The sequence below is a fragment of the Hippopotamus amphibius genome, chromosome 2 (genome assembly GCF_030028045.1).
Source record: "Hippopotamus amphibius kiboko isolate mHipAmp2 chromosome 2, mHipAmp2.hap2, whole genome shotgun sequence".
NCBI lineage: Eukaryota > Metazoa > Chordata > Mammalia > Artiodactyla > Hippopotamidae > Hippopotamus > Hippopotamus amphibius.
In genome coordinates this window covers 66,528,576-66,546,445 of record NC_080187.1, presented here as the reverse complement: position 1 = coordinate 66,546,445, position 17,870 = coordinate 66,528,576, and the positions used below count along the sequence as shown (strand labels likewise).

At 39.6% G+C, this 17,870-nt stretch overlaps 1 protein-coding gene across 6 annotated transcripts in view; it reads left to right on the top strand.

The window, feature by feature from the left end:
- The window catches only part of AOPEP (aminopeptidase O (putative)), a 365,989-nt gene that overhangs the window by 229,456 nt on the left and 118,663 nt on the right, over nt 1-17,870 (top strand). For 5 of the 6 annotated variants that reach the window (XM_057722559.1, XM_057722552.1, XM_057722551.1 and 2 more), the window contains 2 exons: nt 12,648-12,750; nt 13,395-13,502. The exons of the other annotated variant lie outside the window; for it this stretch is intronic. In XM_057722559.1, the coding sequence (XP_057578542.1) occupies nt 12,648-12,750; nt 13,395-13,502 (211 nt within the window). The remainder of the gene's footprint in view (nt 1-12,647; nt 12,751-13,394; nt 13,503-17,870) is intronic. 6 annotated transcript variants of the gene reach the window in all.

Sequence of the window (17,870 nt, the reverse complement as noted above, 5' to 3'; positions counted from 1 at the left end):
AACATATACTGGAAACTACAAAACACTGTTGAAAGAAATTGAAGAAGAACTAAATAAATGGAAAAGCATCTTGTGTTCATGAATTGGAAAACTTAGGATGGTTAAGATGCAACCCTCCCTACACTGATCTACAGATCCAATATAATCCCTGTCAAAATTTCAGGGGCCTTTCTTTCTTTTCTTTTTTTTTTTTTTTCAAAAATGGACAAGCTGATCCTAAGATTCACATGGAAATTCAAGGGACCCAGAATAGCCAAAATAATCTTGAGGAAGAAGAACAAAGGTGGAGAGTACTCATACTTCTCAATTTTAATATTTGCTACAAAGCTACAGTACTCAAGACAGCATGGTACTGGCATAAGGACAGACACATAGATCAATAGAATAAAGCTGAAAGTCTAGAAACAAATCCTTTCATTTATGATCAGTTGGTTTTTGACAAGGGTGCCAGAACTGTTCAGTGGGGGAAAGAATATTCTTTTCAACAAATGTTCATGGGACAACTGGATATCCACATGCAGAAGAATGAAATTAGACCCTCTGCTTCATACCACATACAAAACTTGACTCAATATAGATCAAAGACCTAAATGTAAGAGCTAAAACTATAAAACTATTAGGGAAAAAAAGCCATAGGTGTAAGTCTTCATGAGCTTGGATTAGGTAACAGTTTCTTAGATATGACACCTAAAAAGGGTCAAAAATCAAAGAGGGGAAAATATCATTAAATTGAACTTTATCAAAATTTCAAAGTTTGTGCTTCAAAGGACTCCATCAAGAAAGTGAAAAGACAACCCACAGAATGGGAGAAAATGTTTGCAAATCATATATCTGAGGGACTTGTATCCAGGATATGTAAAGAACTCTTACAACTCAACAATAAAAAGACAAATAACCCAATTTAAAAATGGTTAAAGGATCTAAAAAGACATTTTTCCAAAGAAGATAAACGAATGGCCAATAAGCACATAAAATGCTTGATGGTGTTAGCCATCAGGAAAACTCAAATCAAAGCCTCACCGAAATACCACTCATGCCTACTAGAATAGCTATAATGAAACAGACAGATAAGAACACGTGTTAGTGAGGATTTGGAGAGATTAGAACCCTAATACACTGTTGGTGGGAATGTAAAATGGTGCAGCACCTTTGGAAAGCAGTCCAGCAGATCCTCAGAAGGTTAAACATAGAGTTACCATACAAACCAGCAATTCCACTTCTAGTTATATACGAGACATGAAAACATAAGTCCATACAAAAACCTGTACGTGAATGTTCGTAGAAGCATTATTCTTAACAGCCAAAAAGTGGAAACAGCCCATATCCATCAACAGATGAATTGGTGAATAAAATGTGTTATATTCATACAATGGACTATTAATCAGCCATAAGAAGGAACTGAAGTACTGATATGTGCTATAAAAATGGATGAATCTTGAAAACATTATGCTAACTGAAAGAAGCTAAACACAGAAGGCAACATGTATGATTCTCTTTATCTGAAATATCCAGAGTAGGCAAATCTATAGAGATCAAAAGTAGATTAATGGTTATCAGGGGCTGGGGAAGGAGGAGAAAATGGAAAGTGACTGCTTGTGGGGTTTCTTTTGGGGGTTATGAAAATGTTCTGAAATTAGGTACTGGTGATGGTTGCACACCTTGGGAATATACTAAAAACCACCGAATGGTACGTGTTTAAAAAAGTGAATTTTATGATATGTGAGTTATATCTCAATTGTTTAAAAAGGAAAGGGATTGATAGAAATCAATGGATGTTCTATAACATCACTGTAGCCTTAGCAGGGTTGACCAGCAATTGTCCAAAGGAGAGATGGAAGAAGAAAGTATGGCAGGAGGTAACTGCTGTCCTAAGGGCATTGGATAAGACCTGAGGAGTCGTTTCCAGTGCTGGATGCCAGGAGGATGTCTCCATAGTGTCTGTGGTATAACAATCCCGCAGAGAGATGATTCACGTTCAAGAAGGCATCCCTCAAGTACAAGTGTATATGCACCAGTGTGTGTGTTAATTTTTTCCACCGCCTGTAATCCTGACTATTGTTCTGTTATCAACACATGCCAGTCTTTTTTTTTTTTTAACTGCTTCAGAATGTTCCAGGATATGAACATTCCATGACTCACTAACCATTTGTTAACCACTGGGCATTTTGGTAATTTCTAGTTCTTTGCTTTTACAAACCATACTGTGTTGAATAGTCTTACAATTACAATTAATGCACAGCATGTTAAATGTAAGACCTAAATATAGTACACGGTTGCCCAAAAGACTGAGAACAGAGCTGCTCTCGCAACTACTCATCCTGTTTTACATCCTGGTGTGTGTTGGGCTTCAAACTCAGGCAAGCCCTCCACCCCCTGCCACTTCTGGTCCCCAGCACTGTGCCATCCTCCACTGAGGAGGGAAAAGTCCTTCTCCAGCTCCCACAGGCCATCTGCTCCTCTTTGAGTCATAAGATGAGACGATCCTTCCCATTATCTCAGCGCGCAGCACCACACATGCTGTTAGGTTCAAAACGTGCTTCTAACCTCCCCTTGTAAAATGAAGTCACTCTTTGTCTTATTTGCCTCTTTCCAAGATAAATTCATGGGGTTTTTTTGGACACATTACCAAAAAAAGTTTCCATTTTTATCCTTTCTACTTTTGCTTCCTGTAGCTTTCAGGTTCTCTGTATTCCTGTGTTCTGAATGTGTGGAGCAGACTGACAAGCCTGTGTTTCACTCTGATCACCTTAGCCCTGAACAGTGAGAGGCCCCTTTTAGCCTGGCTTATGAGGGTACTAGTTCAGGTGTATTGCATATGCCTCTCTCACATACAACACTGTAAAGAAGATAATGAGAGCCTTGTATTGCTGGGATCCTATACTCTTTAGCTAAGTCTATCCCCAAATATATGTGGTTGAATAAAATTCAGTTATGGTTCCTCTAATTCATTTAGGGCTTTTGTGTTTGTTTTGTTTTTTAATCAAAATCAGCCTTGGTGACAAGGATGCAGATGCAGAGAATGGACTGGAGAACTCGAGGTTTGGGGGGGCGGGGGGTGAAGGGGAAGCTGAGACGAAGTGAGAGAGTAGCATAGACATATATATACTACCAACTGTAAAATAGCCAGTGGGAAGTTGCTGTATAACAAAGGGAGTCCAACTCGAGGATGGATGGTGCCTTAGAGGACTGGGGCGGGGAGGGTGGGGGGGAGTCGAGGGAGGGAGGGAATACGGGGATATGTGTATAAAAACAGATGATTGAACTTGGTGTACCCCCCCCCAAATAACTAACTAACTAACTAACTAAATAAATAAATAAATATATAAATTAAAAAAAAAAATCAGCCTTGGTGGATTTAGCAAACCCAAGGCTGCGTAGTGAACCTATTGACTCCACTGCAGTGAATGAATGATGTTTTACTTCTAAACGATACAGCTTAAATACACTCTGGGCTGTCTTATCTCATAAAATCATAGAATATTTGGGTTGGAAAGGACCTTAATAGTGACTTTGCCTAACCTTCCATATCCCTGACAGACAGCCACCCAGCTTCTACCTGCGGAATCCCAGGATCCAGATCTCACTGTTCCAGCAAGCAGCAGCCTCCCCGTGGGAACAGCTTGTCTTAGAATGGCCTTCCTTAGAGGGAGCTGGAAGCTGCATCCCTGTAAAGTCTGCCCTGTCCTCTTAGCGCTTACCTCTAGAGGTGCACAGGCTTCTCCTTGTTCTCACCCAAACAGTCCACACATCTAAAGACCATTGTCCTTGCTTTTCTAGTCACTAGGTCACAGAGTTGGGAGAACAGTTCCCTTCTTGGGCTTGGTTCTTTGCTGTTCTCTTTGTTGACAGTGGCCTTCTCCAGATGTGACACCTGAACTGAATAGAGCACTCTGTTTGAGGTTACACCTGTGAAGAGTACGCTGGAACTATCATTTCTTCCCTTGATCTGGATAATCCAGAAAAGAAAGGACAAGCATGAGTAGACTTAGTTGAATGCACTCACATGTATACCATATTTCATTTTTAAACCTAGAATCATACCCCTTCTCGGGGCAGTCTTAGCATTCCAACTCCTGTGCATTTTTTTCTCCTTAGTTTCATTCATTGAGTGCTTCCGATGTTCCAAACACTATTCTAAGCACTGTGTACATTTATCTCATTTAATCCTCAAAATGGCCCTATGAGATAGTACTAGTACCGTCTTCCTCCACATGTGATAGATGAGGAGATAGATGCATATAGCAATTGACCACCTTTCTCCCACTAGGAAATGGCAGAGCCAGGATGAAAGCAGAGGCAAGCCTGGCTCCAGAGCCCAGCTCTCCGAGCCGTCTGCCCCATCCCCAGCAGGACTTCCTCGTACATCTCATTGCTCCTGTTGATCCCACCTCCTATTTCATTTATTGTTTTGGAAGCCACATCAGTCACCTCTTGCTGCGTGTTGAGTTTACAGACAACTTAATATACTAAATCTTTTTCATAGGTAAATACTTTTAAAAGCCTCTTTGTCCTTATTAACTACTGTTTCATTAACTTTGGATCCTCATTCCAGCCTGTGGTTGCTGTTCTTGACTGGAGATTCTGTCAGTCAACCAGCTAGACTTCCAGACTCAAGTCACTTGCAAATTTGTTAAGCCAATAAAGTCATCATTCCTTGGGCACAGCCCTAAGACTCCCTCCTGGTTATAGCAAGGAATTAATCAACAGCCTTGCGGCTCTGTTTTTTTAAGCTCTATGAAGCTATGAAACAGCCAACATATGATCGCCACCACATCCATTCTGCCAGCTGCCGTATAGTAGTCAGGTTGCCTAGTACCCACAGTGAATGTATGGAAGTGGCCCTCAAGATCCCATGCAACCTTCTTGCAGTCCATCATTTTCTAAGTGCTCACAAACTATCTGTTCAATACCTAGTCACACATTTTGCCTCCCTTCCTCTTATTCTCTCTTCCTTTGCAATCAGAATGACATTTGTCTATCTCCATCAGCCCCCTCTCCATTGGCTCCATCATTTGATGCCTCCAGAGGCCTGTGATTGCAGTTGGAAGCTTTCTAAGCTGTGGCATGTCCCACACTTGGATCTGGAGTCAGAACTCCTTTAAAGGATGAAGGAGCCCTCTTCACTGGTACCAAGAATCAGTTCCTGAATATGAAACATCAGTTCCCACATAACAGTGCTTGTTCTACCATGTATAGTTTGAAAATTATTCTCCTTGGCAGGAAAGTTGAAGCGAAGTGGGAGTCAAGTAATTCTGTTCATTCTGTCACCTGTTAACACCTGGTCTTCTTTAGGCTCCAAAAATCACTCCACAAGCCCTTCTCGTTGTCCTGGGCACGCTCCCTTAGCCCCGGCTCATTTGAATTTCTGCCTTCCTGGCAACGATTTTACAGCTTCCCAGCTCTTGTAGTGAGCTTTCTCCAGCATGCCCCCTTTCCTCTTTTGTACGTGTCCTCTGACAACCCACCTTATCAGAAACCTCCTAGGCACTCTTTGCTCTCTGTTTTCTTCTTCGTCTGCTTTGAAAACATGTGCAAATTACCTCTTGGTGTGTTGAACATGATGATATACTTCTCAGGCTATTGTATTAATCTGTTCCGTGTTTTTTTCTTTTTTGGGGGATTTCATTTCTTAGAAAGGAATTTATGACTTACGGCCATTCAAAACCTGAGGACTATTTTGGTTTTTTATTAATGCTCATTACTTCCTGCTTTTCTAACTTTCACCTTTCATTTCCCTGCCCTACTTATCAAAATTTGTGGAGTTTTTTGTGTTTTCCACAGTTCTGCTAACTACAGAGTCTTTTCTTATCACCCGCGTCAGCAGCTGTCCTCTTCTTTTATACTTACTGACCACTGGCTCCTTTCACCATCAGGGGACAGGATATACCTTCTTCACTTTCCTGTGGCTCCTTGGAGAGATGCCTCTATCTGTCTTAAATCATTTTATCAATTGCCTTTTTTTGCACCGGAGTGATATCTTGCTGTGCCTGCTTTAGGATAATGGTCCCCGATGGGAAAAACCTTCATGCTGGGTAGCTGTTAAATCCATTGTGAAAAGCACACAGATAATCAAACTTGTCAAACACCAGTAGCCTGACACGATACAGCTTCATTAGTTAAAGGTGTGCACAACCTTTTGTCCACTTCTCTTTGGTAGCAGTGTCCAAAGGCAAGACAGTGGCGAGTGTTCATTATGTGCATTTTATAAATGGAAAAATTGTGGCAAAAACAAATGGAGGGCACAAAATTCCTGTGCTTTCAATTATTCTGCCTCCTTTTTCACCCAGAATTTTCGTGATCTTTTCACAGAGGGGTACAGACTGTTGGGGGTGGGGGTGGGGGGTCAGGAATATGCCCAGACTTAGCTTACTAGGATTTTCAGCAACACCTGAAATTTGTTGTTTCTTTTTATTTGTTTTCTGATGATGATGCAGCCAGGAGCAGGCTTACAGACCAGCCCCAGGGTTAAGTTCAAAATCAGGGGTTCTCGTAAAGGGAAGGTGTACAGCTACATTTATGTGCCTGGTCTTTTTTTAAAAAAAACTTTTTATTTTGAAATAATTTTAGACTCACAAGTAGTTACTAAAATAATAGATTTCCTCTGCACCCTTCCCCCTGCTTTCCTCAGTGATAACATCGTACACATGTAACTATAGGGTAATGTCTTTCTAACGTCTTTGCCTGTCACAGGAAGGCTTCGCTGGCACTCCCTGACCCCAATCAGTAATTCATTATGATGAGATTAGCATCATTTATATTGTGCTTACAAAATGCCAACAGGCACGCTGGCTAGGTATTTTTAGACACTGCAACAGCCTAATGAGGTGCCACGGTCACTATCATTGTCCCCTTTTTACAGATGAAAACTGGGCTTTGTGGGATTGCCTGACTCACTCAAGATTATGTGGCACTTAAGTGGCAGAGTCAAGATTCTTAACCAATGTGTTATGCTGCTTCTCTGGGAGATCTCACTTGTGTTTTGGGGGCTCAGAGTTCTCCACAAAGGTAGCATTTAACTTCCTCCATTACTTCGGGGTGAGTGAGGCCCAGCTCCCTTACCATCAGACCTTGTGGGGCAGCTGCCACTGATAGAGCAGGGATGTTAGAATGCTGATTAATCCTCTTCTGTCTCGTTTCTGGGATGCTTAGTCCCTGGCTCAAGCGCTACAGTAGCAAGTTTATAGATGAAGCTATCTCGTGGCTCTCACTTTTACTGCCAAAGGAGTATAAGACAGAGAATGCTGGCAGACGGCCTGTCTGGGCCATGGCAGAGAAGTAGGTGTTCAGACCCAAGCTAACACACCACCTTTCAGAGGCATTTTCTCAAATCCCACCCTTGGCGATAGCCCTGCAGAATCAGTTCTTTCTTCAGGAGGTTTGATTCCAAGTCAGATCGTGTGTATCAAATATCACTGCCATCTGACAGTTTTTTAAATGTCCGTATTGCTTCTGTGAGTGCAGTGGAAAAGGAAGGAGGTGGGCCGGGAAAGGTCATGCTAATCTCGGTTGTCAGATTTGGTGCCAGGTACAACAGAAACCAAGGGTATTTAAGCCCAAACGACCTTGGTAACTTGATCTCTCACATTCCATGTATTCCAGCCAAGGAAATAAACACTGGCGTAAAATGTTGAACACTTAACACTTTTACTTTACAAAGTGCTTTTGTGTTATCTGAGCCTCATCACACTCTTTGCAGGTGGGGGAATTGAGCTTAAGGGAGAGTAAACATGTTGTCTGAGGTTCTCCACTTGGTATTTGGCACAACCGAGATGGGGGTCTAGATCTAGGGGAGGCCCCAGAATGCAGCAAGAACTTTGGTGTTCCATGGACCTGGGTTCCAGCCTCAGTTCTGCCACCGATTAGCTTTGTGGTCATCTCCAGGCCTCACTTTCCTCCACTTTTATATGGCCATCATCACAGTACCTGACCCATCAGGTTCTTGTGAAGATAGAAGAACATGTTACATAAAAAGCTTGACAGAGTACTTGGCACAAGGAGATAACAGGAATGGTAGCTATTGGTATTAGTTCAATTCTCCATCCATTAGGAATGAATCTGGCTTCAACAAATAGAATAGTAAAGCACTGTTGACTTAAACAAATAGGGTTACTTTTCTCATACAATAAGTGTAAACGCAGGCAGTCTTGGGCTGGCCAGCAGCTGAATGGTACTATCAAAGACTGTTTACCTTCTTTCATTCCATCCTGGTCTCCATAGCATGTTTATTTGCTGCCTCATGGTTGCAAAGTGGCTGCTGCAGCTCCATCCACCATGTTTGGGGGAAAGAGGAATAGTAGTAGTCATATTTCCCCTTTTGTAAAGAAAGCAAAAGTTTCCCCAGAACCCAACTCCAAACCATCTGCTTTTGTCTCATTGGCTTGACTACGTCTTCTGACTCTCTGTAGCTGCAAGGACACTTGGAAAGTGAATGTTTAACTTTTCAGACTTAATTGTACAAGTAGCCAGGAAGAAGGTGGATGACTATGGGAGTAGAATGAGCCAATTGTATTTGCCACAGTTCTTCCTGCCTCTTACAATGTCATTAAAAAGTTTTTTATTTAATTGGACCTCTGGTGTAGAGAGCTCAGTTAACCCTAGTCATGTGTTCATGGCACATGAACAGCAAAGCCCCTTTTCTAGACTGATTTTATTTTATTCTCACAAAATGTATATTGTTTCATGCTCATCAATTTTTTCTTAACTTTAATTGAAATATATATACACTATATTGCACAGATATTTCTAGATGGCTCAGTAGATTTTTACTGTTTATCCTCATGAAAGCACCACACAGATTAACATAGAGAACATTCCCACCATCCCAGAAACTTTCCTCTTTTTCCCCACTCTGTTAATACTCCCTCCCAAAGGTAACCATTATTCTGATCTGTATCCTCATAGATCTGTTTTGTGTGTTCTTTGACTTCCTTTAACTGGAATCATACATATGTATGTAACCTTTTGGGTGTGACCTCTTTCATTCACCTGTGAGAGTCATCTGTTATTTTTTTTTCTCAACTGTTATTGAGATACAGTTGACATACAATAAACTGCATATATTTAAAGTGTACAATTTGATATATATTTTTTCTTATTAATAATGTATATATGGCAATCCCAATCTCCCAATTCATCCCATCCCAACCCCCTCCCCCAACTGCCCCGACTTTCCCCACTTGGTGTCCTGTCCATGTGTCATCTGTTATTGTAGGTAGTGGTAGTTCATTTGTTTCCTGCTTGCTCTCTGTGCTTTGTCTCCCAGCATAGACTTGGAGTAAGTGGTATTATGAGAACCAGAGTAGCACGGAAATGGAAGTCACCCTTTTTCCGCTCGTGGAGTATATTTTCTTCATGAAAACCACCCACTTTGATTTCTCACAAAGCTCTCCTGGGCACTGCTCTCTCCAGCACCATGTCTACTGTAAAAGGAATCTCTTAGGGACTTGTACATTTGCCTTGCATGCTGTCAGCATAAAAGAATTTTCTTGAACATTTGGAGAGGGTGGAAGAAGGGAGTGAGAGAGGGATGCTTTCTGGAAGGACATTTTTAGTCAACGGAAAAAGAGCGCTAACTAAACTCGTCATTTGACTCTTGAGCCTGGAAGCCAGCCTCTGCAGGAGAGGTTTAGGTTGGTCTTCTCTGTTCCTCCCCTGCTGGTAGTCTCCATTCAGAGCTCAAGGGCAAAGGAAACTCACAGCAGCGCTGTCTCTCTTGGGGCTGGGAAAACTGGTTTGAATTCAGGCTGACTCTGAGAAGTCTTCTCCTCCTCCCCACAAGGCTGTGGCTGGTGGGCTTTCCCATCAAAGACAGCATGGCTTTCTTTATAAAAACACTCAACTCCAGGACAAATGTGAGAGCAGGAATAAAGCTGATACTTTTCAACAGTCTTAAATGAAGATGAAAGGGACTAACTAGTTATTCCTGCAAGTATGGTCACGTCTGTAAGTCAGAGATCAACTAGAAAAATTCAAACTATGCAGTTAGTTCTAGTGGCTGGTTGTCATCGTCCCTCCTTTAGGTATCTGCTGGCTCTGAGCCTTGTGTCTGCTGGGATAATGTACTAGAATATTCAGCAGAGAGACTTAATCTGGGATTCTTTGCTTGGCAGCTAGAGTACACTGCAAAGGGACTGATTTGGCGAGTTGGGTCATCCTCAGGCACTGCTGTTCAGATCTAGCACTCTTCCATGTTTGTGTCTGTGGGCGTATAGGATTAACGGGATGAACTATTGCAATCTCTTGACTTCTAACATCAGATGGCCAACCTTGAATTTAGCAATATTTATTGCTAACAACTTTAGAAAGGTTTATTAAGTTTGAGTAATTTCTGTATCCCCATCCCTGGCTAAATGCTTTGCATGTATTATTTCAATCATTTCCCACAGGACCTGGGGAGATAGGTAAGGTTATTCCCACCTTTGCAAGTGAGTAAACAGAGGATTAGAGAATGTTAAGTAACCTGCTCGTAAGTAACAGGTAGTAAGTAGTAGGGTTGAGAGTCAACACTAGGTCTCTAGGATTCCAAAGGCTGTGTACTTTGAAAACCAACTACCTTTTAAAAATAACCCCTCCCCATATATACGATGAAATACTACTCAGCCATAAAAAGGAATGAACTAATGCCATTTACAGCAACATGGATGGACTTAGAGATTATCATACTAAGTGAAGTAAGTCAGAAAGAAAGACAAATACCATATCACTTACATGCAGAATCTAAAATATGACACAAATGAACTTATCTATGAAACAGAAACAGACTCACAGACATAGAGAACAGACTTGTGGTTGCCAAGGGGGAGAGGGGTGAGAGAGAAATGGATTGGGAGTTTGGGATTAGCAGATGCAAACTATTATATATAGAATGGGTAAACTACAAGGTCCTACTGTATAGCAAAGGGAACTATATTCAATATCCTATAATAATCCATAGTGGGAAAAAATATGAAAAAGAATGTGTATATGTGTATAACTGAATCACTTTGCTGTACAGCAGAAATTAACATGACATTGTAAATCAACTATACCGCAGTAAAATAAGTTAAAAACAACAATAAAAAATAAATATATAACCTAAATGTCCATCAACAGATGAATGGATAAAGAACATGTGGTACATATATACAATGGAATATTACTCAGCTGTAAGAAGCAATGGAACTGGGACATTTGTAGAGACATGGATGGACCTAGAGACTGTCATACAGAGTGAAGTGAGTCAGAAAGAGAAAAACAAATACCGTATATTAACACATATATGTGGACTATAGAAAAATGGTACAAATCAACGGGTTTGCAAGGCAGAAATAGAGACACAGATGTAGAGAACAAACATATGGACACCAAGTGGGGAAAGCAGGGAGGGTTGGGTGGGAAATGAATTGGGAGATTGGGATACCAAATAGTACACTCTAAATATATGCAGTTTATTGTATGTTAACTGTATCTCAATAAAAGTTCTTAAACAAATAAATAAATAAGTATATAAATAAAAATAGGGACTTCCCTGATGATCCAGTGGTTAAGGCTTTGCCTTCCAATGCAGGGGGTGGGTTTGATCCCTGGTCGGGGAACTAAGATCCCACATGCTTCGTGGCCAAAAAAAACCCAAAACATAAAACAGAAGCAATATTGTAACAAACTCAGTAAAGACTTTAAAAATGGTCCAAATCAAAAAAATCTTTAAAATATGTATATACATATAAATAAAAATAACCCCTCGCCTTTCCGATGTACCGGGCCTCTTATCAGCCCTTGCCTTCCCCTCACCCCAGCACATGCTCTTCAATGCTTGTCCAGTAAGTGACTGGTTTTTGAACAGCTAAAAGCTTTAAATGCCGTATCACTTACTTTGAATTTAGTTAGTTGTTGAATTGTCACTGTAATGCAATCATATTTTATTAAATGAATTTTTAAGAAACATTTAAAATCATAGAGCATAATGGAAAACACTCTGATAGACAATAAGGAAACATTGCTTTCAATCTTTAATGTCACCATGAATCAAAACAAGCCATGAGACCTTGGATACAGACTTAATCTCTGTGTGCCAGTTTCCCTCATTTGTGAAATGAGGCAGTTGAAGTATGTGATTACTAATGTCTCTACCTGTTCTAAAAACATGGGCCTCTGTGACTTTTCTTGTTTTGTTTTTGTGATTCTAAAATGGCTTCAGAGTACAAATATTTCTTAAAGGAGCCTTAATTACTAAATGAAAATCAATAGAAGTGGATAACATTGGGGCTTTCAGAATTTTTTGGAAAAGATATAAGTTCTTTACTCTTCCAAGTAAAGCTACATTTTCCATTGCATTTCCCAGTCCAGCATTCCCACCAAAAGAAAAGTGTATAGTTTCTTAAATAATTCATGTTGGAGCTTAGATTCCTCGAGGGTCTGGCACACTTTAATCTTGGATAAGAGGATATAAAATATTGCCAATAGCCAACCTCGGGTTGCCAAACCAAATATAAATCCCTCCTTGTTCAGTATGTGAATTTATAATGTAAACTGTTTTAAATTACACCTGGTACTATTGAATAGAATTAAGACTCTGTTGGGCAACTCTGAAAATAAGAAATAAGGTGATATTATGGTCTAATAGTTAAAAATATTCTATACTCAAAGAAAATTTCACTGCATCATTTTAGACCCAATAAAGAGAAAACTGGCCATGTGAGTGATTCAGGATCATCTGTCATCAAACATGGGCTCAATCCGGAGAAGGTCTTCATGCAGGTTCATTATTTAAAGGTAAGTGTATCTGAGTGGCAGAAGCCAGTTATTATGGTGCATCACTTTTTAGATTTTACATGTAAACAGTGAAGGTTAGTAACATGGTTGGGGCAAAACAAAAAAACCATCAGCATTGTAATGACATTTGACCAAGCAGATTCTGATTGTCCAATAATTAAATCATTTCACACCCAAACATGAATCAAAGGAAGCTGAACTGTTCCCTTCCCTGTACCTCCCTTCTCCCCGCTTCATGTCAGCTTCAAAGAACAGAATCTTAAAACTGCTGTCAGGTTCTAGCTAGAAGACAGGAGTGATTAAAAAATATATATGTATTTTAAGCTGTAAAGGCCTTTCCTGATAGCTTAGGGAGAGAGGAGCTAGGCCCCTCTTCCCTTTTGGTCCATGATGGACATCAAGGCTTCATGTAAGCCAAGGACAAACAAGATGGTGATATCATTAATAGATGAGTTGAAAGCAGAATAGTTGATCCTTAAGTACCATACTCAGCCTTACTGGTAAGAATACAAAGGGCAGCCTGGGACAAGGTAGGCCAAACTTTCTAGATGAGCATAAGGTGCTGGTGGGTAAGTTAGAGTTGACTTTGTAAGCATTTTTCAGATGAACACATGATAGGCATCTTTTTTCTTCCTTTCTTTTAGGGCTATTTCCTTCTCCGGTTCCTTGCCAAAAGACTTGGAGATGACACCTATTTTTCATTTTTAAGAAAGTTTGTGCACACATTTCATGGGCAGCTAATTCTTTCCCAGGTAATTTATGAGTCCTCGTGAGTCCATGATATACAGTTGGAGGGGGTGTGGCATGTGGCAACTAGATTACGTGAATATTAAAAAGATTTACATTTTAATGTGATAGGAAAAACAAGAAGTTAATGAAGTGGACACAGGAAAGCGTTGTTTCCGGGAGGGTGATTTCCCTGTAGTTTCGGACAGACTATAACCCAGAGCTGTCCTGTGCATAACGATGTGGGTAGTTGCACCTTAGGTGACCTTGAAAACAAAAACAAAGCAATCCTGCTCTCCCCTCCACCTGGAATGATCTTTACAAAGTTGGCTCCTTCTCGTTCTCCATGTCAGCGTCAGTGCCACAATCACAGTCACTCCTGCTGAGCAGATACACATCCACCGTGTTCTTCTCTACCCTTTGCCTTTTTCATTGCCTTCATTGCCATTACCATTCTTCATAATTCTATTTTCCTTTACAGGTCCATTTGTTTCTCTTCTCTCTCTTCCATTCTATGTATAAGCTCGACAAGGCTGGCTAAGTACAGTACTAAGTACAGTACTTTATTTCACCAGTACTTAGTATATGATTCGCACACAGTACGTACACCATATATATTTGATAAACAAATAGATTACAAACAAGATACACTGAAATATTCAGACAGCCTGGCCACAGAGAGAGACTCTGTCGGTCTATATGGGTGTGAGGCCAAGCCGCACATAGCGAGAACGTTTACAAAGAGCGAGAGGCTCTGAAAACAGTGCTCGTAGCTGATAGAAAATAAAGGATGCAGTCTCAGCACAGATTGGACTGATGTGTATTTTTGATTTTTGAAAGTTGTGCTCATACACAGTTTTGAAGTCAAATTGTGCATAATATTAGATGTAAAGGATGTGCATGTATAATCTGAACACGTGTGCAAGGAATAGCGTGAGTGGAACGAGACTAGATAGCCATTCCGTGCCTCTACCCTCTTCTTATTCTTTGGTTGAGGGGAGGGGGGATATTCCTCACCATGTGTTTGGAAAGACAGCTTGAAAACTGGCTCAGGGGTCTTTCATGATTGGTTAACTGAATAGCCCAAACCACTTTTCACCAAGATGCTACAGCGCTGAAAGAGTGCATTGGGTTTGCCATGACTTCTCAGGTTCCAATATCAGCTTCCCGTGGACTGTTTAGTGCTCCCGTCACCAAATTGTTCAGCTTTGCTTTTGTTTAACTCTTTTGAATTGTAGCTTTATTGTTTTCTCGTAACAGCTTTATGGAGATATAATTCACGTACCATAAAATTCACCCTTTTAAAGCGTACAAGTCAGTGGTTTTTTTGTATTCACAGAGTTGTGCAACCATTACTGCTCCCTAACTCCAGAACATTTTCATCACCCCCAAAAGAAACCCCACAGCCGATAGCGGTCACTGCCCCATTTCTACCTCCCCACAGCTGTCGGCAACCACGAACCTACTTTCTGTCTCTATGGATTGGCCTGTTCTGGACATTCCATGTAAATGGAATCATATAATATGTGGCCTTTTGTGACTGGCTTCTTTCATTTAGCATAATGTTTTCAAGGTTCAAGTTGTAGCATATATCAGAACTTTTTTTTTAATTTTACTTTTTACTCTTTCATTTTATTTATTTATTTTTAAAAGTTTATGTATTTATTTGGCTGCATCAGGTCTTCGTTGCAGCACGCGTGATCTCCATTGCAGATTGAGGGCTTCTCTCTAGTTCTGGTGCACGGGCTCCTGAGCACGCGGGCTCAGTGGTTGCGGGGTGCGGGCTTAGTTGTCCTGCAGGATGTGGGATCTTAGTTCCCCAACCAGGGATGGAACCCATGTCCCCTACATTGGAAGGCTGATTCTTAACCACTGGACCACCAGGGAAGTCCCTACTTTTTAACCTTTTAAATTGTGACGAAATGTACGTAAGAAAATGGTTAACATTTTTAAGTGTATAGTTAGTGCATTAAAGCATCAATACATTGACATTGTTGTGCAACTGTCACCACCGTGCATCTCCAGAACATTTTAATCTTTCCCAAATGAAACTTGTATCCATTAAACAGTAACTCCCCATTCTCCCCTCCCCCCAGCCCCTGGCAGCTAGCATTCTATTTTCTGTCTCTGAGTTTGACTACTATAGGTACCTCATGCAAATGGAATAATACAAATTTGTCCTTTTGTATCTGGCTTATTTCATTTAACAAAATCTCTTCAAGGTTCACCGATATTATAGCATATATCAGAATTTCCTTCCTTTTTATTTTTATTTATTTATTTCGGCCACACTGCACAGCTTGTGGGGATCTTAGTTCCTTAGTTCCTCGACCAGGGATTGAACCTGCACCCTCGGCAGTGAAAGTGCAGAGTCCTAACCGCTGGAACACCAGGGAATTCCCCTCCTCTTTAAGTATCAATATTTCATTGCATGCATATACCTCATTTGGTTTATCTATTCATCCATTAATGAACACTTGGGTTATTTACCTCTTGGCTCTTGTGAATAATGTTGCTGTGAACATTAGTGTGCGAATATCTGTTCGAGTCCCTGCATTCAATTCTTTTGAATACATACCTAGAAGAACTGGAATTGCTAGATTGTATGGTATTCAATTTTTTGAGCAACTGCCACATTGATTTTCACAAGGACTGCACCATTTTACATTCTCACCAGCAATGCACAAGGGTTCCAGTTTCTCCACATCCTCACCAATACTTGTTTTGGTTTTTTTGATAATAGCCATCATAGTGGATGTGAGTGGTGTCTCATTGTGGTTTTAATTTGCATTATCTCATTGAGGATTTTTTCATGGACTTATTGGACATTTGTATATATCTTTTGAAGAAATGTCTATTGAGATCCTTTGCTGAGTTTTTATTTGGGTTGTCTTTTATTATTGAGTTGTAAGAGTATGTGTTCTGGATTCAAGTCCCTTATCAGATATATGATTTGAAAATATCTTCTTCCCTAATTAAAAGTTACTGCTATGTTTTTTTTCTAAGAGCTTTGTATTTTAACTCATATTTAGGTCTCATCCATTTTGAGTTAATTTTTGTATGTGGTGTGAAGTAGATGGTTCAGCTTCATTCTTTTGCATGTGAATATCCAGTTGTCCTTCTGCCAGTCCCCCAGTAAGTTTGGAAATTACTGCTTTTTGGACTGACACATACTCATTATAACAAATTTAATAAGCAATACAGAAAAGTACAAAGAAGAATGTAAAATATCATTCAAAATCTCACCATCAATAAATACCTATAATTAATATTAGGTGAACATCATTCTAGAAATTGCACTCCGTTTCTTTCTCTCTTTCTATGTATTGTTTATATGTATACATGTATCTGTGTGTATATGGGTATATAGTATATATGTATGTGTGTATGATTGTACACACATAGATACAAAAACATATTTAGAAATAATTTTATAAAAATAGTATTATACATAATTTAGTGAAATGTTTTAAATTTTATTTTACTTGGATTTAACACATGAAAAAGAAACTAAAGTGAATATAAAAGACTTTCTTGAACTTCAAATAAATATAAGAGAGATAATTTCCTAAAAGATTCTTCAATTACAGAAAATCTTAAAGAGCTTGAAATTGTTAGTTTTTTCTCTTTAGATATATATCTTATTTTTAGAAGGCATCAGTTTATTCTCTTATATGAAAGATGAGGAAATCAGTAGTTATGTATCTCAACTACTTTTCCCCCAATTCTAGATTGTTCTTAATTAATATTTTTGCATAGTTAAGGTTTATATCATTTGTAGTGTGTGCTGTTACTATTATATAATTTTCACATAATATAGTCCTAGCTCTGTATTTAAAGGATTTTGGTATTCACTAACAGTCATTTTACCCTGCTTCTGTATTCATGAATGCTTTATTTTGATGGCTAAATTTTGTTAGCAAATTGATGTTCAAGTTGCTTGAGAATGTTTGCCTGTTGCCTTTATGTTTGCGTTTCAAACTGGCTGGGTATAATATTCTTGGGTCATATTTTCATTTCCTCAGAACTTTGTGACTATTGCTTAACTGCCTTCTGGCATTAAATACTGCTATTGAAACTTTTGAAGTCAGTCTATTTTTTTCTCTTTATAACACTCAGATGACAGAAGAATTCTTTACCGTTGATGTTTAGTAATTTAATCAAAAGTGACTTGGTGTCCATGAGTCTGCAACAGTTTATTTCCTGGAAAACACTGTGCAGTTTTAGACTCAGCATCTATTCTTCCTTCTTTCAGTAAAATTATCTTAATTGTATCTTTGAACACATTCATTTTTTTCCCTTGCAGGATTCCAAATTTCAAGGTTACTGGTTATCCTTATGATATGTCATCTTTGTCCTCCATACTTGTTATTTTCTAGTGGCTTTTGTCTTTC